Source organism: Pan troglodytes, chromosome 18 (genome assembly GCF_028858775.2).
Source record: "Pan troglodytes isolate AG18354 chromosome 18, NHGRI_mPanTro3-v2.0_pri, whole genome shotgun sequence".
Taxonomy (NCBI): Eukaryota; Metazoa; Chordata; class Mammalia; order Primates; family Hominidae; genus Pan; species Pan troglodytes.
This window is the reverse complement of record NC_072416.2, coordinates 13,465,851-13,486,165: the sequence shown is the minus strand read 5'-3', so window position 1 is coordinate 13,486,165 and position 20,315 is coordinate 13,465,851. Positions and strand designations below refer to the sequence as shown.

The 20,315-nt window shown below is 50.6% G+C and overlaps 1 protein-coding gene across 1 annotated transcript in view; it reads left to right on the top strand.

The window, feature by feature from the left end:
- Positions 1-5,909: 5,909 nt before the first annotated feature.
- TVP23A (trans-golgi network vesicle protein 23 homolog A) overlaps positions 5,910-20,315 on the top strand; it is a 78,993-nt gene continuing 64,587 nt past the window's right edge. Inside the window, exons 1-2 of the mRNA XM_063797665.1 lie at positions 5,910-6,029; positions 7,111-7,227. Of these exons, the coding sequence (XP_063653735.1) occupies positions 5,946-6,029; positions 7,111-7,227 (201 nt within the window). The 5' untranslated portion in view covers positions 5,910-5,945. The remainder of the gene's footprint in view (positions 6,030-7,110; positions 7,228-20,315) is intronic.

The following is a 20,315-nucleotide window of genomic DNA, read 5'->3' as shown; positions in this document are numbered from 1 at the left end:
GAAGGTGTGTCTGGTATCTAGTGGGTGGAGACCACAGATGCTGAATCCTACAGTGCACAGGACAGAATTTCACAACATAGAGTTATCCAACCCAAAATGTCAGCAGTGCCTCAGCTGAGAAACCTGGGCTAGGATCCACCCACCGCAGCCTCCCAAAGTGCTGGGATTACAGGTGTGAGCTACCGCGCCCGGCCGAGAAATTCTAAGAATGATTTTCAAGTTGAACATGCCAAGCTCTGAGTATATCCCAGGGAAGGCTTATGCCAACCTCATGCCAGTCAGGGGCCACTGCTCCTGTACCACTGAGGGCCCCAGGCTGCCCCTCAGAAGCAGACGAGCCTGGGCTCCCTGGCTCCAAATCTGCTGTAAGCCTCTCCTGGTTCTCCTGTACAACACTGGGATACCCCTCATGAGCTCTGGGAGCAGAAGCCAGGACCATCCTAAAGGCCTGGAGACAGCCCTATAAGTCCTCAGTCCTCAACCCAAACCCTCAGATTTTTAAAAATAGATTCTACTTTTTAGAGTAGTTTTAGGTTCACAGCAAAATTGAACAGAAGATAGAGGTTTCCCTTGTACGCCCTCCCCCCAAACATGCACAGCTTGTCCCATTCTCAACATCCCTCTCCAGAGTGGAACATTTGTTACAACTGATGAATCTCTATTGACACATCATCACCCCAAGTCCATGGTTTACATTAGGGTGGATGAATGTGCTCGAGGTACATTCCGTGAGGCTGGGCCAATGGGTAATGACATGAATCCACCATTACTGTGCCATACAGAGTTTGCACTGCTCTAAAAATCCCCTGTGCTCCACCCATTTATTCCTGTCTCCCCTCAACCCCTGGCAACCACTGATTTTTTGCTGTCTCCATAGATTTTCCAGAATGTCATAGAGTTGGAATCATACAGAGTATAGCTTTTTCAGATTGGCTTCTTTCACTTACTAACATGCATGTAAGTTTCCTCCATGTATTTTTGTGGCTTGATAGCTCATTTCTTTTTAGCAGTGAATAATATTCCATTGTCTGGATGTACCTCGGTTTTTATCCATTCACCTGCTGAGGGACATCTTGGTTGATTCCAAGATCTGACAATCATGCATAAAGCTGCTATAAACATCCATGTGTAGTTTTTTGTGTAGACATGAGTTTCTAGCTCATTTGGGTAAATGCCAATGGGCCTGATTCCTGGGTTGTATGGTAGGAGTATGTTTATTTTGTTAAAAACTGCCAAGCTGTCTTCCAGAGTGGCTTCACCATTATTGCATCCCCACCAACAATGAATGAGAATTCCTGTTGCTCCAAAGGGGGGAGGTACTACACACTTTTAAACAAACAGATCTTGCAATAACTCACTCACTCACTATCAGAAGGACAGCACCCAGGGGATGCTGTTCATGAGCACCCATTCATGAGAAACTGCCCCCCGATCCAATCACCTCCCACCAAGCCCCACCTCCAACATTGGGGATTACAGTTCAACATGAAATTTGGGTGGGACACAAATCCAAATCATATCACAGCTGGACTTAAGTCCTAGCTCTGCCACTTACCAGTGGGACCTTGGTCAAGTTGCTTAACCTCTCTGGGCCCTGGGAGAAGCAGCACAGTGCAAAGTAGCACTTGTGTTTTGGGGTGTCTGCCCATGTAGCTCTTACACTGGGGCACCTATGGAAACTGCCATTTTTTATGCTTAGTATCTTAATACTGAAGTCCCTTTGTCTTGGTCCATTTCATGTTGCTATAAAGGAATAACTGATGCTGGGTAATTTACAAAGAAAAGAGGTTTATTTGGCTCATGATTCTGCTGGCTGGAAGTTCAAGACTGGGCATCCAGTGAGGGCCTCAGACTGCTTCCACTTGTGGTGGGAGGTGAAGACAAGTCCACGTGTGCAGAGATCACATGGACAGAGAAGAAGCAAGAGTAGGGGCAGGTGCCAGGCTCTTTTTAACAACCAGCTCTCTTGGAAACTAACAGAACAAGAACTCACCCCATGGGAGGGAGAGATCCATCCCCATGCCGCATGCCCTAAACACCTCCCATTTGGCCCCACCTCCAACAATGGGGATCAAATTTCAACATGAGGTTTGTAGGGAACAAATATCCAAGCCATAGCACCCTTTTCCCACTGGCAGTCCTGAGAGCCTCTCTTCATGCTTAGTTTCTACTCCTCTGTACCCTGGGTAAGTGCTTATCTCTTTAGGGGGCTTCCCCATGCATGAGTCATGGAGCCAGTGTCTTAAGCCAAAAGATCTCAAACACGACACCACAGTGGACAAATATCCATCTACCCATTTTTTGCATGATTCAAAATAAGGTAAGATATAGGTATGGCTGCTGTGACAAAGGCCAATCAGAGACAAATGTATTTCTTTCTTGGGTAACAGTCCAAGTATCAGCTATTCAGAACAGATAAGGAGGCTCTATAGGGCAGGGTCTCAGCTTCCCTCTCTTTCTTGGTTTCCCAATCTTTATTCATGGCTCCCACCTCATGATTCAACATGGCTGCTCCAGCTCCTACCATCACAACTGCATTCTGTCAGAGGGAAAATATAATCCCAAAGTGGCACAACTTACTTTATTAGCTTTACTTTACATGCCAATACTCCTTGCAGGGGAGGCCAAGAAGGGTGATCTTTAGCTGATAGGACCATGAGCCAGCCAAAAATCCTCATCTGATGTAAGAAGATATTAGGGTCAGCTGGTAGTTTTGCCCTACATAACAGAACAGATAAAAGTTTAATTTTATTCATGTGGTTGGATGAATACTCAGACCAAGGGGTGTGAGGAAAAGGCCCCCAAATCCCCAACAGAGTAATGGGCAAGAGGCTGGAGTGAGACAGAAGCCTGTTTGGAAAAGCTGTCAATGTTTTCTTTTGTTCAGTCAACAAACAGGCATTGAGCATCTCCATTGTGTCTGACACTATAGCAGACACTGGGTGTGTGCAGTGAGGAAAGTGGGTGAAAAAGCTAGGTCGTTCCCAGCTGACATGGTGATCAATTTCTTGCATGCCTTTAGTATTGTGCCTCTGTTTACTGAGCACCTAATATGTGCCAGGCCTGACTAGGGGATAATGAAGCGGAAACAAATCCAGCCTGACCCCAAAAGACTCTCACAATGAATAGGCACTGCCCACAAGCCACATGGGAAAGCCCAGCTCCCTCTGTTAGAATCACACCTGCCTGGGGTGGGGTGGGGGTGAGGAAAGGAGGAAGGATGGCCTGATCTTCATCAGCATCAGTTGCCTGAGCCGTGGTTCCAATCTCACCCCCATGCTGTCCGTCTGTGGCCCTTTCCCCTCCTCTGATGTTCAAGGTCTAGAGCAGGATTCATGGCCCTCTCCTCAAGGCAGCGGGGATCTCAAGAGACTTGGACCTCTAGAAGTGGCCAGGGCAGGGGTGTGGCTGGCTGGTCTGTTATCCAGGTGGCATGGGGAACACGTAGAGTGACCCACTCATCCTGGTTTGCTTGGACTATCCCAGTTTTAGCACTGCAGAGCCTGCCTCCTGAGAATCCCCTTGGTCTGGGGAAACTAGGAGAGTTGGCCACCCTAGAACCTTGAATTCTGTCTGGGTCCTCCCCTACTCCCCAACTTCTAAACCAGTGGTTCTCCACCCTGGCTGCACATTGGCACCTCCTGGGCAGTTTTTTAAGAACGCTGCTGCCTGGGTCCCCCTGCCAGACGAATTCATTCAGAGTTCAGGGTTGAGGCTGGGTGTAGATCTTGTAAAAACAAAAACAAAAACAAAAACAAAAAAATCTCCCAGGGGATTCAAGGTGGAGCCAGGGTGTGAGCCCCTCCTTGGGGATGGGGCTGAGCCAGGAGATGGTTGAAGGTAGATTTTTGTTTTCTAGCTCCAGTGAGAGCTGAGGAAGAGTGGAGAAGGAGCACTGGATTGGGGTTCATTGACTCATTCCATCACCCACTCATTCATTCATTCATTCATTCATTCATCAATTATGTACAGGGGACCTGCTATCAGTCAGGAGCTGTCCTGGGGCTGGGGACATGGACTGGGGGAAGAGGGTGATCATGAACCTGTTTTCAAGAAGCTCACATTCGAGTTGGGGAAACACATAGTCAACAAGCAAGTCACCTGGATACTTCCAGATGAAGATGGGAAGGAACTTGATGGAGTGATGTGTTGGACGAATGGGGGCACATCAGCTCCTGAAAGTCAATGGTTGGGTGCAGCATCTGGGGGCTTCACCACTCCAGATCTTTGGCCTTGACTGTTGGGTCCTGAGGCTTCTAGAAGACAGAGACAGCCCCCAGGCAGAGTCCCAGGTGTTTGCCAGAGAGTGAGTGTCATAAGGTCCTAGTGTGGCACCAACCGTGGCTCCTCCAGAAAGTGACCTCTGAGCTGCAACCTGAAGGACATGGAAGAGCTGGCCGTGTGATGAGCATGCCAGGGCATGTGGAGGGCATGCCAGGCAAGGGGGATGGCGAGGGCATAGTCCCCAAAGCGTGTGGAGAGTGTGCCAGGTAAGGGAGATGGCAAGGGCATAGTCCCCAAGGCGTGTGGAGGGTGTGCCAGGCAAGGGAGACGGCGAGAGCATAGTCCCCAAGTCAAGTTTGGTGCATTCCAAGAGCAGCTACCAAGGACGGTGGGCAGTGCGGCCCGGGCTGGAGAGGAAGACAGAGTGGCAGGGGCTGAGAGTCGGGGAGAAGTCAACAGGGCCAGGCCATGTGGCGCTGAGATTCAACTGTGTACGCAGGGAAGCCTCAAGAAAGTTTTGAGCAGGCGTCTACGGGATCCAGTTACTGCTGGGCAACAAGGTCACTTTGCATGTGGTCTGGAGACGGGATTGTAGGGAAGGGCACAAGAGGAAAGAGGAGAGATGGTCTCACCCCCCTGGGTGGCCTTGGCCAGTCCCTTTTCTTCTCTGAGATTCAGCCACTTATCTGGAAAACGAGGCCAAGAAGCCCCGCCCCATGTGCTTCAGAGGGGCATTTCAGCTGTGCACAGTGGCTCATGCCTATAGTCTCAGCATTTTGGGAGGCCAAGGTGGGAGGATCATTTGAGTCCAGGAGTTTGAGACCAGCTTGGGCAGCATAGCAAGACCCTGTTTCTAAAAAAAGAAATTTTTTTTAATTAGCTGGGCTTGGTGGCGTACACCTGTGTAGTCCCAGCTACTTGAGAGGCTAAGGCAGGAGGATCGCATGAGCCCAGGAGGTCGAGGCTGCAGTGAGCTTTGATTGTGCCACTGCACTCCAGCCCGGATAACAGAGTGAGGCTCTGTCTCTAAAAAAATAAAAAATAAAAGAAGGGTGTTTGGTGACTCCCATGAGCGGAAGTCCCCTGGCTACAGTTGGATGAAAGTCTCCTGGCTGTGGCAGAACACAGGGAGGGGGCTTGACACCACCCTTTGGGTAGAAGTGGCCATGCCTGGACCCACCAAATGCAGACTGGGGCCTTTCTCAAGTTCTCTGCTTTGTGGTTGGGTTTTTCCAAGTGAACTGAGCTAAAATTATGAATGGTGAATGCAGCGTCTCGGAGGTATAAAGGCCAAGTGAGGCTGAGAAATGAAAATCCAGTCCTCGAGGTACCTTGGCCAAGCAGCCCTGGGGCTGGCTGGTCATCTCACTCTGGACTCTGGGACGCAGGAAGTGTGGCTGACAATTCCTGGCGGCATAGCACCAACTCCACATTCATGCTGAACACGAAGGGAGCTGGACTGAATTCTGAGAGAAGGGCAGAGTTGCAGACGCTTGGATTTCCCCAGACAGAATCCAAGAGTAATTACATCTAAGTGAAGGTCCCAAATCTTAGTGTATTCAGATCTTTTCTATTTGGCTGCCAAGAAGCTCAGCCCCATTCACAGTTCCCCTCCATATGTATATTCTAGAACCTCAACGGTGGCCACGGAGATTTACTAACACTGAATATCCATTTATCACAGGTTCACTGCCTGCCAGGCACTGTGCTAAGCGCTTAATATGAGGAAGGACTGGTACCATTCCCATTTGAGAGTCAAAGCGATGGAAATCCAGCAACATGAATTCACCTCATGGGAGCCACTAGTAGGTAGTCATTGAAATCAATTTTCTCCATCCTCTGTAAAAATAGAATTCAGGGCATGGTGGTGCTTGTCTGTAATCCCAGCTACTTAGGAGGCTAAGGTGGGAGGACTGCTTGAGTCCAGGAGTTTGAGGCTGCAGTGAGCTATGATGGTGCCACTGCACTCCAGCCTGGGTGACAGAGTGAGATCCTGTCTCAAAAAAAATAAAAAAGAATAAATAAGAATAAGGGCCGGGCATGGTGGTTCATGCCTGTAATCCCAGCACTTTGGGAGGCCAAGGTGGGAGGATTGCTTGAGGCCAGGAGTTGGAGACCAGTCTGAGCAACAAACTGAGACCCTGTCTCTACAAAAAATTTTTTTAAAATTATCTGGGTGTGGTGGTGTGCACCTGTAGTCCCAGCTACTCGGGAGGCTGAGGTGGGAGGATCGCTTGAGCCCGGGAGGTCAAGGCTTCAGTAAGCTATGATGGTGCCACTGTACTCCAACTTGGATGACAGACAGAAACCCTGTCTCTAGAAAAAAAGAAAAAAAAAAAGGATTGTAGTCAAGCACATAACTGGACTACATTTCCCAGCACCCCTTGAATTTGGTGTGGGCAGGTGACTACGTTCTCTCCAGTGGCATCTGTGCCTCTCCTGGTCCTTTAAGCGAGTGATCTACCTCCTCCATGGTCTTTTCTATTCTACCTTCTGGATATGGAGGTCAGTGGGTCCTGGGGTAGAGTGGATCCCCAAGCTAGAAAAAGTCGGGCTTTTCCAAGTGGAGAACAACCGCCCTGCCACCTGGAACGCCAACCCAGGACTGTTGCAATAAACAAGTTTCCATTATGTTTGAAAAGGCAAGGTGTGTTTGCAACAGGGCCTAGCCTAGGCTAATTCATGATGCCCAGAGTTGGGGCAGAGCCAGGACGTACACCCAGTTTTTTGGGCTCTGGGAGTCTCAACTCTGGGGTGCTGTGTGTATGGCCTGGGGGTTCTCTCTTGCAGCAGGCCTGGAAGCATGAGTGCCGCCTGAGGCTACTGTTCCACGAGCACCAATGCCCCCAGCACCTCCATTCCCCTACTTCTTCTTTTTTGAGACAGAGTCTTGCTCTATCGCCCAGGCTGGAGTGTACTGGCACGATCTTGGCTCACTGCAACCTCCACCTCCGGGATTCAAGTGATTCTTCTGCCTCAGCCTCCCGAGTAGCTGGACTACAGGTATGTGCCACCATGCCCAGTTAATTTTGTATTTTTATTACAGGCAGGTTTTCACCATGTTGGCCAGGTTCACCATGTTGGCCAGGCTGGTCTCGAACTTCTGAACTCAGGTGATCCGCTCACCTTGGCCTCCCAAAGTGCTGGGATTACAGGTGTGAGCCACTGTGCCCAGCCCACTCCCCAACTTCTGCTGGCTTCAGCCTCCCTAAACTTCTGGTGGCTCTATTGTGAAGGGTTCAGAGCCACCATTGCTGCTGCAAAGAGTGCAGCCCGGGCCATCCCACTGATGCTACAATCTATGCCTCTAGACAGGACACAGATGTCCCTGCTGTTATTGCTGGACAAGCTGGGACTTCTAGCTCTTGCAGGATGAGGCTGTCATCACCTCCAGGCCACCGGTTCCCTCTCCTGGGGAAGAAGTCTGCGTGCTCTCCTGGGCAGCCTTGCCACCTCCCTGTTTGTGTGATGCTACTAGCAGGGCCTCCCAGCAGGGCTGCCTGAGTCCCCAGGTTCAGTGCACACAGCACTGAAGTGCCAGGCAGCTGGAGCGGGGACTGGTGTTAACACTGCTAAATGCCGAGCCTGGAGCCCTCACTCCTTCCTGGTCCCAGGCTTCGTAGCTGAGTATAACCTACCAGACTAGGACCCTCTTCCCCTCCTAGGTGGCCTCATTTCTGGCACCCATTGCTGCACACAGAAGCCACATTTCTTTTTTCTTTTCTTTTTTTTTCCTTTTTTTTTTTTTTTGTGAGACAGAGTCTCGTTCGGTTGCCCAGGCTGGAGTGCAGTGGCACGATCTCGGCTCACTGCAACCTCCACCTCCCAGGTTCAAGCGATTCTCCTGCCTCAGCCTCCCAAGTAGCTGGGATTAGAGATGTGTGCCACCATGTCCAGCTAATTTTTGTAATTTTAGTAGAGATGGGGTTTCACCATGTTGGTCAGGCTGATCTTGAACTCCTGACCTCAAGTGATCCACTCGCCTTGGCCTCCCAAAGTGCTGGGATTACAGAAATGAGCCACTGCACCTGGCCCAGGTGCCGCATTTCAAGACCTGTGTTTGAATATCCTGAGCTCACTCATGGGGAGGGCTATCTGATTTGGGGGTCCTGTTTCTCCCAGGGGCTCCTCAGTCCCTCTGTAAGTGAGTTGATGCTGATAGGTATGAGGGCTCTACCACCTCCACCTGCTGACACTCCCCAAGCGCCAGCTGGGTTGGGGTGCACATGGATGGAGGTGAGTGGGCGTCATCCATTCTTTTTCCTAGCAGCTCTGGTCCCAGCTGGTGTGGACTGTATGTGGAGAAAGTAAGGCAGAGAGGCCAGTGACTCATTTAGGGCCACCCTACTGGTCAATTCCCACCAAGGTAGTGGATGACAGAGGTGGAGTAAAGACTCTTTCCTCTGTGTCTCCATGATGGTGGTTGGCAGGAGCCCACAGTCCCTCGGATCCTGTCACCATCTTCATTCCCACCAGGTCCTGGTGAGCTTTCACTTCCAACAGCAGCCCCTGCACCTCTTAGCTAGAGACACTCCTCATGATGTTGGAACCTGCTTTGCCTGTGTGTTTTCCTAGAGCCAATGGGGCAAGGGCAAGATGGACAGGAGAGTATAAATACCCCAGCTCCCCCCTCCCACTGGAGACTCTGAGAACCCCCTGTGGGGTGAGCCACAGTTACCTTCTGTTAAGGGTTGACTATGTCCTTCATCTCAAAATTCCTATATTGAAGTCCTAACTTCCTGTACCTTAAAATGTGACCCTACTTGGGGATAGAGTCATTGCAGACATCATTAGAAAGATGAGGTCACACTGGAGTAGGCTGGATCCCTAATCCAATATGACCGGTGTCTTTATAAAAAGGGGAAATTTGGACACAGACACGCATACAGAGAGAACATCATGTGAAGATTGGATTATGCAGCCACAGCCTAGAAAATACCAGAAACTAGGAGAGATGCTGGGGACAGATGCTTCCCTAGTGCCTGCAGAGGGAGCAGGGCTCTGTAGACACATTAATCTCAGACTTCCAGGCTCCAGAACTGGGAGACAATGAATTTCTGATTTTTAAGCCACTCAGTTTTTGGTACTTTTTGATACACCTTTGAGGGCCTTTGTCTGCTGTCACACCCCTGTGTGGCCTCCCTGCCTCTCAGCCCATCTCTCCGACCCTCCCCAGGGCCCTGCCTAATCCCTAAGGTGCTCATGAACCCTCATGTGGGTATGGTCTGCTTCTGGGGAATCCCACCTGACAGCGGGTTTTTTTTGTTGTTGTTGTTGTTTGTTTTTGAAACAGAGTCTCGCTTTGTCGCCCAAGCTGGAGGGCAATGGCACAATCTCAGCTCACTGCAACCTCTGCCTCCCAAGTTCAAGTGATTCTGCTGCCTCAGCCTCCCCAGTAGCTGGGATTACAGGCATGTGCCGCCACAACCAGCTAATTTTTATATTTTTAGTAGAGACAGGGTTTTACCATGTTGGCCAGGCTGGTCTCAAACTCCTGACCTCAGATAATCTGTGTGTCTTGGCCTCCCAAAGTGCTGGGATTACAGGCATGAGCCACCATGCCCAGGTTACAACAGTAGGTTTTCAGGAGCAATGGCAAACTCGCCAGCGGCAGAGAATGAAGTGAGCACACTGGTGTCTGGGGGTGGTGAGCTCGACTCTGCAACCCCATCTAAGGGGGGATAGCACCACTCAGCTCCCACCACAGGGAATTCAGGCTCCATGTCACCTGAGCTTCCTTAAGAAAAAACAGAAATACAGACTTCAAAAAAAAGTGACATCTGATTTTTCTTTTCTTTTCTTTCCTTTTTTTTTTTAAGAGACAGGGTCTCACTCTATCACCCAGGCTGGAGAGCAGTGATGTGATCACAGCTCACTGCAGGCTTGAACTCCAGGGCTCAAGCGATCCCACCACAGCCTCCCAAGTAGCAGGGACTGCAGGCACAGGCCACCATGCCCCGCCTGGTTAGTATTTTTATTTTTTATAAATAGATATGAGGTCTCGCTTTGTTGCCCAGGCTGGTCTTGAACTGGCTTCAAGAGATCCTCCTGCCTTGGCCTCCCAAAGTGCTGGAATTACTGGCGTGAGCTACCACACTTGGCCCCAATTTTCCAATACTGGCCATTAACTCCATGAATGCTGCCTATTTTTTTTTTTTTAACTATGCAGGTCCAACCCAAACATGTCTGGAGCCCAGAGTTGACCCTTGGGCAGGCACTTTGCAACCTTGGGTTAAAGGTTTGGCAGGGACTGTGCACCCCAGTTTTGTGTGATGGGAAAAGCTATGAGCAGGGAGCAGGTGGAGACCTGATATCTACTCATGGGTCTACCACTGGTTTGCTGTATGCACCTGCTTCAAAACCTCTCTGAGCCTCAATCACCTGATCTGTAAAATGGGTATCATGCCATGCACTTTACCTCCTGGAGTGAAACTAAAGGTGGCTTGACATAATTTATTTAGCAAACACTTACTATGTGCATGCAATGTGCTGAGTATGTGATAAAACATTAACTCCTAGCCAGACACAGGGGCTCATGCCTGTACTCCTAGCACTTTGGGAGGCTGAGGCAGGAGGATCACTTGAGTCTATTCCAGACCACCCTGGGCTGCATAGCAAGACCTTGTCTCTATGAGAAATAAAAAATTAGCTGGGTGTGGGGTGTGCACCTGTAGTCCCAGCTACTAGGGAGGCTAAGGCAGGAGGATTGCCTGAGCCCAGGAATTGGAGGCTGTAGAGGCTTATGATTGCAGCACTGCACTCCAGCCTGGGTGACAGTGAGACCCCCATTTAAAAAAAAAAGAAAAAAAACAAATTAGCTCCTGCATTCTATCCAACAGCCCTGTAGGGAAAAGAAAGAGAGATCAGACTGTTACTGTGTCTATGTAGAAAGGAAAGACATAAGAGACTCCATTTTGAAAAAGACCTGTACTTTAAACAATTGCTTTGCTGAGATGTTGTTAATTTGTAGCTTTGCCCCAGCCACTTTGCCCCAGCCACTTTGACCCAACCTGGAGCTCACAAAAACATGTGTTGTATGAAATCAAGGTTTAAGGGATCTAGGGCTGTGCAGGACCTGCCTTGTTAACAAAATGTTTACAAGCAGTATACTTGGTAAAAGTTGTTGCCATTCTCTAGTCTCAATAAACCAGGGGCACAATGCACTATGGAAAGCCACAGGGACCTCTGCCCTTGAAAGCTGGGTATTGTCCAAGGTTTCTCCCCATGTGATAGTCTGAAATATGGTCTCGTGGGATGAGAAAGACCTGACCGTCCCCCAGCCCGACACCCGTAAAGGGTCTGTGCTGAGGTGGACTAGTAAAAGAGGAAAGCCTCTAGCAGTTGAGATAGAGGAAGGCCACTGTCTCCTGCCTGCCCCTGGGAACCGAATGTCTCGGTATAAAACCTGATCGTACATTTGTTCAATTCTGAGATGAGAGAAATACCGCCCTATGGTGGGAGGCGAGACATGTTTGCAGCAATGCTGCCTTGTTATTCTTTACTCCACTGAGATGTTTGGGTGGAGAGAAACATAAATCTGGCTTACGTGCACGTCCAGTCTTAGTACCTTCCCTTGAACTTAATTATGACATAGATTCTATTGCTCACATGTTTATTGCTGACCTTCTCCTTATTATCACCCTGCCCTCCTACTGCATTCCTTTTTGCTGAAATAATGAAGATAATAATCAATAAAAACTGAGGAAACTCAGAGACCGGTGCCGGTGCCCAGTGCAGGTCCTTGGTATGCTGAGCGCGGGTCCCCTGGGCCCACTGTTGTTTCTCTATACTTTGTCTCTGTGTCTTATTTCTTTTCTCAGTCTCTTGTCCCATCCGACTAGAAATACCCACAGGTGTGGAGGGGCAGGCCACCCCTTCACAGCCCTTAAAACAGGTCATGATTCTCATTTCACACTGAAGGAAACTGAGGTTCAGAGAGGTTTAGTAACTTGTCCAAGCTATTTATTTCCCGGCTGATAAGAGGCAGAGCTGAGCTTCAAAGCACGCTGACTGCAAAGTGTCTGAGTCCACAAACTGCTGTTTTGGTTTTTGTTGTTGTTGCTTTGGATACACAGGAAGGAGAGAGATGGGCAGTGACTCCCCGGCTTGCCTTGTGGGTCTCTGGACAAGCCGTCTGGGGAGGAACTGAGCCTGCGTGGGCGACGCTGGCACAGGGCAAAGCTTCCTGACCCAGTCTGGACAGGGGCCAGGGCTGGGCTAAACAACCTACCACTCTTTCTCCTCAATGGAGCATTTCCCGTAAGTGGTGGCAGCCTGCCTGCTGGCTCGCAGACCTGCTAGGGCAGGCAGCCAGCCATTGCTTGGGCTCCTCCTGCAAGAGGCCCCCAGGGCTCCCAAATCGGGTCCTGGGTAATCTAAGTCCCGCTGCCCGCCCCAACCCAACCTCCCTGCGGCGGAGGGCCAGGCATGCTGCAGCGGCTACTCTGGGCTCCCCGCCTCATAGCTTAAATGCGTCCTCCATGTTGACATGCAGGGCAGGGCGTTTTGGGAGGGATGGGGACAGGTGGGCCTGTGCTGAAAGGTGGCGTGTGTGTGTGTGTGTGTGTGTGTGTGTGTGTGTGTGTGTGTGTGAGAAAGAGAGAACTAGATTGAGACCAGACCCCCCGGGAGGCAATAATCCAGGTCTCTGTGTCCCCTGAATTGTAAGGTCCTCATCAGGGGACTCTGCAGAGATTCGCTGCCAGGCGTGTGTTCTGAGTCGCTCATCCCTTTGTTCACCCACTCTCTGGCCGGCTTGTGGAATGCCAGCTGTGTACCTGGCCCCATGCTCTATGAACATAAGAGACGCCTGCCTTTATGGAGACAGTACCCTAGTGGAGGCATGGGGAGGGGAATGTTACTAAACCAATAAGAAAACGAGAGAATTAGAGATCGTAGAAAGTGCTAGAAAGGGAACAAACATGTCAGGCCACAGTCTAGATCCCAGACCCTCAAGAGGGACTGAGAAACTGGGTGGGACATGAGCTGGGCTTCAGGGAAGGCCCCTTGCGGGGAGACCTCGTATTTTCAGCCCTGAGAAAATCAGGAGGAGAAGGGCTTTCCTGGCCAGGGAGTCAGCAGGAGCGAAGGCCCTGAGCCAGGAAGAGGCTTGGAAGTTTCTGAAAATCTTGGAATCTGGCCATTGTGGTCAGAGCATGATGAGTGGTGCAGGGAGAAGTGGGAAAGATCCGCAGTTCCTGACCAAGCAGGGCCTGGCTAGGTCACTTTCTCTAGTAGGGACAAGCTTCAGACCCCCCGGCTGCTAAGGGAGCGACCAGTGTCATGACCTCCCCAGCCCTGCCTCCATGGGAGGGGCCTGCCAACCTCTGGCTGCTCCAACACGAGGCAGAGGTCCAGGGCCCATCCTGTCCACTGGGGTCACAGCCACTGTCCCCCATCCCGGCTGGCCGCAGAGAAGGCCCTGTTGACCTGACATTTCTGTCTCTTGTCCAGGCCCTTGAGTGACAAGAGGCCTTCTTTGGCCTGTTTGCTGACTTCTCCACGGCCCTGGCGAGAGGGTGTGTTGCTCGGGAGGCCAGGCGGGCCACATCAAAACTTGGCTGTCCCTTTTGTTCCCTGGTCTGGAATTTCCCCTCTCTGTGCTTCTGGCATCCTGTCTCTACAAAAAATAAAATTAGCAGGCCGGGTGCGATGGCTTATGCCTGTAATCCCAACATTTTGGGAGCCCGAGACAGGAGGATCACTTGAGGTCAGGAGTTCCAGACCAGCCTGGCTAATGTGGCGAAACCCCATCTCTATTAAAAATACAAAAGTTAGCTGGGCGTGGTGGCGGGCGCCTGTAATCCCAGCTACTCAGGAGGCTGAGGCAGGAAATTGCTTGAACTCAGGAGGCGGATGTTGCAGTGAGCTGAGATGGTGCCATTGCACTCCAGCCTGGGTGACAGAGCAAGACTCTGTCTCAAAATAGATAAATAAATAAATAAAATAAAATAAGCTAGGCATAGTGGGCATGTGCCTATGGTCCCAACTATACAGGAGGCTGAGGTGGGAGGATCACTTGAGCCCAGGATTTTGAGACCAGCCTGGGCAACATAGTGAGACCCCAACTCAAAAAAAAAAAAAGGTAAAATTTATTTGCTTTGTCCCCCAGGCTGGAGTGCAGTGGTGTGATCTTGGCTCACTGACGCCTTCACCTCCTGGGTTCAAGCGACTGTCCTGCCTCAGCCTCCAGAGTAGCTGGGATTACAGGTGTGCACCACCACACCTGGCTAATTTTTGTATTTTTTAGTAGAGACGGGGTTTCACCATGTTGGCTAGGCTGGTCTCGAACTCCTGATCTCAAGTGATCTGCCCACCTCGGCCTCCCAAAGTGCTGGGATTACAGGCATGAGCCACAGTGCCTGGACGTTTATTTTAATTTTGACAGGCTTTCGCTATCATCCAGACTGAAGTGCAGTGGTGCAATCACGGCTCATTGTAGCCTTGACCTCCTGGGCTCAAATAATCCTCCCTCCTCAGCTCTTCAGTAGCTGAGACTACAGGCGCACACCACCATGCCGGGCTAATTTTTGTATTTCTTATAGAAACAGGGTTTTGCTATGTTGTCCAGGCTTGTCTCTAACTCCCCAGCTCAAGTGATCCTCCCACCTCAGCCCGTGAATAGCTGGGACTACAGGCATGCACCACCACGCCAGGCTAATTTTTTTTTTAATTATTATTTTTGTGTAGAGACAGAGTCTCACTATGTTGCCCAGGCTGTTAATTATAATAATACATTCTTTTTAACCCACTATGTCTAAAAGATTATCATTACAGCATGTAAACAATTAAAACATGATTTCAATATTATTATTTTACATTCTTTTATTCCTACCAAGTCTTTTTTCTTTTCTTTTTTTTTTTTTTTGAGACAGAGTCTCACTCTGTTGCCCACGCTGGAGTACAATGGCACGATCTCGGCTCACTGGAACCTCTGCCTCCTGGGTTCAAGCAATTCTCCTGTCTCATCTTCCCAAGTAGGTGGAACTACAGGTGCCCGCCACCACACCTGGCTAATTTTTGTATTTTTAGTAGAGATGGGGTTTCATCATATTGGTCAGGCTGGTATCGAACTCCTGACCTCAGGTGATCCACCTGCCTCGGCCTCCTAAAGTGCTGGGATTACAGGCGTGAGCCACCACGCCCGGCCTTTTATTCCTAACAAGTCTTCAGTCTCTGGTGTGTACTTTGCCCTGATAGCCCATCTCCATCCAGCCTTACCCCATTTCAAGGGCTCACTAATGACTTGTGGCTCCTGGATTAGACAGCACAGCTTTGCATGGGGGCATTTAGTGCACTTTTGACAAGCTCTAGTTTGTTGTTTTTTCACTTGGCTGTATTTATTTGTCTGTAACTAGAATGTTGGCCTAAAGAGGGTCAGCAATCAGCAGCTTATATCTCTTGCTAAGAGCTGCGTCCATGTCCACACCAGCGTGCTGGGCACAGCTGGTGTCAGGATTTGCACCCAGGTCTGTCTGGGTAGAAATCCAGGGCTATTTCCATGTACCACTCCCTGCGCCTGACAAGGTGGATGGGGCCCTGAAGGCAGCCCACGGGAGGGGACCCTCCTTCTTCCCTTGGCCCTCTGCTCTGCCCTCCTGGGTAACCTGCACTGGCTGCCAGCCTGAAGAAGGACTGGACCAGGTCACCTGAAAGGAGCCTCTGTGAAACAGGCAGCAGTGTGACAGTCACAGGGGCAGCCATACAAACAGGAGGGTGGGAGCCCCCCAACCTCGTGGGCCTGGATGTCCCCTGGCCTGGAGTCATAGTGTAACTGAGTAGCTTGGCTTCAAAATGCTTTATTTTTTGTTCTGTTCCCCAGGCTGGAGTGCAGTGGCACAATCTCGGCTCACTGCAACCTCCGCCTCCCAGGTTCAAGTGATTCTCCTACCTCAGCCTCCCAAGTAACTGGAATTACAGGCACCCACCACCACGCCCAGCTAATTTTTGTATTTTTAGCAGAGATGGTGTTTCATGGTGTTGGCCATGCTGGTCTCAAACTCCTGACGTCAAGTGATCCACCTGGCCTGGGCCTCCCAAAGTGCTGGGATTACAGGCATGAGCCACTGTGCCAGGCCTCAAAACGCATTTTACACTTTTTTCCCTTTTTCTCTTTTCTCCTTAGTCTCAAGATGTAACGTCAAAACAAACTGCAGAAACCTTTTTTTCCCTCCTTAGTCTTTTTTTTGGGACAGAGTCTCACTCTATTGCCCAGCCTGGAGTGCAGTGGCATGATCTCGGCTCACTGCAACCTCCACCTCCTGGGTTCAAGTGATTATCCTGACTCAGCCTCCAAAATAGCTGGGATTACAGGTGTGCACCACCATGCCCGGCTAATTTTTTGTATTTTTAGTAGAGACGGGGTTTCATCATACTGGCCAGGCTGGTCTCGAACTCCTGACCTTGTGATCCTCCCCCTCGGCCTCCCTCCTTAGTCTTAAAATACAGCCTTGAACTGTACTTTCAAACTCTGTCTCTCTCCCTTATCCCATGCACATTTATCTGGCTGTATGCTTGTATTAATTATGTGTTCACTTAGAAGTTCCAGGAGCTAACCTTGAAACAGATCAGTCTTGGAGACCCAGCTGCAAAATTCCAGAGATTATCTCTAGGTGGTTTGTCAACAACCTGGCCATGGTTGGGATGATGCCAGGCTATGCTTCAGGTGGAGCAAGGCTCGAGATAGCCGCTGGAACAAGACAAACTGGCTTTGTACCCGGCATCACTCCCGTTCTAGGTTCCCTTTTAAAAATATTTTATTTTTTGAGACAGGGTCTAGCTCTGTCGCCCAGGCTGGAGTGTAGTAGCACAAATACACCTTACTGCAGCCTTAACCTCCTGGGCTCAAGTGATCCTCCTGCCTCAGCCTCCAGAGTAGTTGGGAGTACAGGTGTGTGCCACTGTGGCTGGCTAATTTTTTTATTTTTGTAGAGACAGGGCCTCGCCATGTTGCCTAGGCTAGACTCGAAGTCCTGGGCTCAAATGATCCTCCCGCCTTGGCCGCCCAAAGTGCTGGAATGACATGTGTGAGCCACCGCTATGCCCAACCTTCCAAGTGCCCTTTTTTTAAGTCCCTCTCCCCAGGCTAAAGTTAGAAATGGTTCCTGTAAAGCACAAGCCTGGGCCATTTCCCCACCACTAGCCCTGGAATAAAGTCACTTTCCTTTCACTGCATCTTGTCCTTGTTATTGGCTTTGTAAGTGATCAGCAGCCGAGCCTGTGTATGGTTACAATAGGACTGCCAGAAAATAGGGGCCACCCAGATACATTTGAACTGGAAATAAACAAGTGATCTTTTTTTTTTTGAGACGGAGTCTTGCTCTGTCACCCAGGCTGGAGTGCAGTGGCACAATCTTGGCTTACTGCAACCTCCACCTCCCTGGTTCAAGTGATTCTCCTGCCTCAGCATCCTGATCCTGAATAGCTAGGACTACAGTCGCGTGCCACCAAGCTTGGCTAATTTTTTGTATTTTTAGTAGAGATGGGGTTTCACCTTGTTAGCCAGGATAGTCTCGATCTCCTGACCTCGTGATCTGCCCGCCTCAGCCTCCCAAAGTACTGGGATTACAGGCATGAGCCACCATGCCTGGCCACAAGTGATCATTTTTAAGTATAATTATGTCCCAAATATTGCATGGAACATACTTGCACTAAAAAAATTGTCATTTATTTCAAATTCTAATTTAGCTCAGTTTCTTTATTTTTTTATTTTTTGAGACAGGGTCTCACTCTGTCGCTCAGGCTGGAGTGCAGTGGGGCAATCTTGGCTCACTGCAACCTCTGTCCCCCAGGTTTAAGCAATTCTCCTGCCTCAGCCTTCCTTGTAGCTGGGATTACAGGCACACACCACCACGTACGGCTAATTTTTGTATTTTTAATCAGGATGGGGTTTCACCATGTTGGCCAGGCTGGTCTTAAACTCCTGACCTCAAATGAACGGGCTGCCTTGGCCTCCCCCAAAGTGTTGGAATTACAGGCGTGAGCCACCATGCTCTGCCTGAGTTCCCTTATTTTTATTTGCTAGATCTGGCAACCCTACCTGGGGAGAAATGACAGGATCGTCGTTAGATGCCAGGGAGTGGGGTGCAGATCTTAGGGGCCAGGGGGATCGTAGGGAGTGCCACTCATAGGAATGCTGGGCTGAGGGTGATGAGCAGCTGCTGGCTTTGGTGTGACAGGTTTGGGGGCTGCCACTTCCATCCTGCCTGGTGGGGACACGGAGTGCATCTTGGGCCTTTTCAAGCCCCAGATGTAGTCAAACTCTTTCCACTCCCCACTGACCATCTATGCCAACTGCCCTTTGCTCACAGCTAAAGAGTCAAACACTCTGCGTGACTTACAGCCTGCCATGGTCCTGCCAGACTGAGGTGTCCTTCCTCCCCTGGCCGAATGTTCTCCTCCAGCCTCTGGGTTCCAGCACCCTGACCTGTGTTTGCCAGAATTCACACCCAAGCCTCTGCCTCCTGGTCCAGGACTCCTGGGGTCACTGGAGAGAATGACTGTGTGTGTACCTCTGTCCAGGTGCCCTATGTCCCGGGGGCACGCAGTGTGAGGCCAACAGGAGCCACTCAGGAAAGGCCAGCCCTGTTCTGCTGGGAAGACAGATATCCCCAGCAGAGGCCCCTGACACGAGGCTCCTGTCCTGTGTGCTGCTGGCTCATGGGGGCTCCTGACCCGAGACCCTCATCCTTGCCAGGTAGGGGGAAAGTATGGCGCCACTTTACAGATGTGGAGACTGAGGCCAGAGAGGTGAAGTCCCCTGCCTAATGCAACCTGTCCCCTCCCCAACAAAGCCTGCAGACTCCAGATGTTGACCTCCAAGGTCATCCAGAGGCCAGTGGCTACCTGAGCCTGGACCTCCTTCCCTGGGGTTGTTCTGGCTTCAGGGTCCCAAGCCCAGCTGCAGGGATCAGAGATGGGGTTGCTTCTCACAGGTCTGCGCCCCAAATCCTTCAGGGGCCAAGACCAGTGCGGGTAGGGGGAGGGGAGAGGGCCAGTGTTTCCCAAAAGTCGGGCTTCCAAGCCCTCTCTGCGGCTCTTATTAAGGCAGATCTCCAAGCCGCAACCCTGGAGGTTCAGAAAACCTAGAGTGAGATCCTAAAATCTACCCTTTTGTTTGTTTGTTTGTTGTTTTTTTTCCGAGACTGAATCTCACTGTGTGGCCCAGGCTGGAGTGCAGTGGCGCAATCACAGCTCACCACAAGCTCCACCTCCCGGGTTCAAGCGATTCTGCCTCAGCCTCCTGAGTAGCTGAGATTACAGGCTTGCACCACCATGCCCGGCTAATTTTTTGTATTTTTAGTAGAGATGGGGTTTCGCCATATTGGCCAGGCTGATCTCAAACTCCTGACTTCAAGTGATCTACCCACCTCGGCCTCCCAAAGTGCTGGGATTACAGGTGTGAGCCACTGTGCCCGGCCTAAAATCTACCTTTCAACCAGGTGTCTCTGCCGCAGCCAGTTTTAAAACCAAGATGAGTTCTCTGTGCAACCCTCAGGCCCTCTGCCCACCCCTCAGATTCAGGAAGCTGACCCCACAGAGGGCCGTCTGGGCCATGTGTAGAGGGAGGGTGCTTTCTTCCAAAGAGGGAATAATAGGGCTTCATATGTGGCCCCAGCATCTGTATCCTCAGCCCTCTGCCCCATGTGGACAGGTCAGGAGGGATGGAAGTGACCCTGTATTTATAGAGCCACCTCCAGATGGCAGGAGCTGAGGATATTTCTGGAGGAACCTCCAACCCAGTGGCTGAGAATGACAGTTGGTCCTGACTGGGGATTCCAAGGGGGTTTTCCCATGACTCCAGGAACCCCAACTCAACAGACACCAACAGCTGGTGATTCTTAGGGTCAGAGAAAAAGCCCCTAAATGTTCTGCAACGGCTTCTTCCCTCCAGCTGCCCTCCTACCTCCTTCCTCCCAATATCCCCTCCCAGGCTGCTGGGGCCCCGCTGGGAGTGGGCCTCTCCGTTCACCCTTCTGGGCAGGAAGAGCTCACAGGCCTTTCTAGAAAACCAGGCCTTGGTGGTTTAGATCTTTACAATTCAAAGGGTGGTCCAGGGAGCAGCAGCATCAGCTTCTCCCACGGGCTCTCAG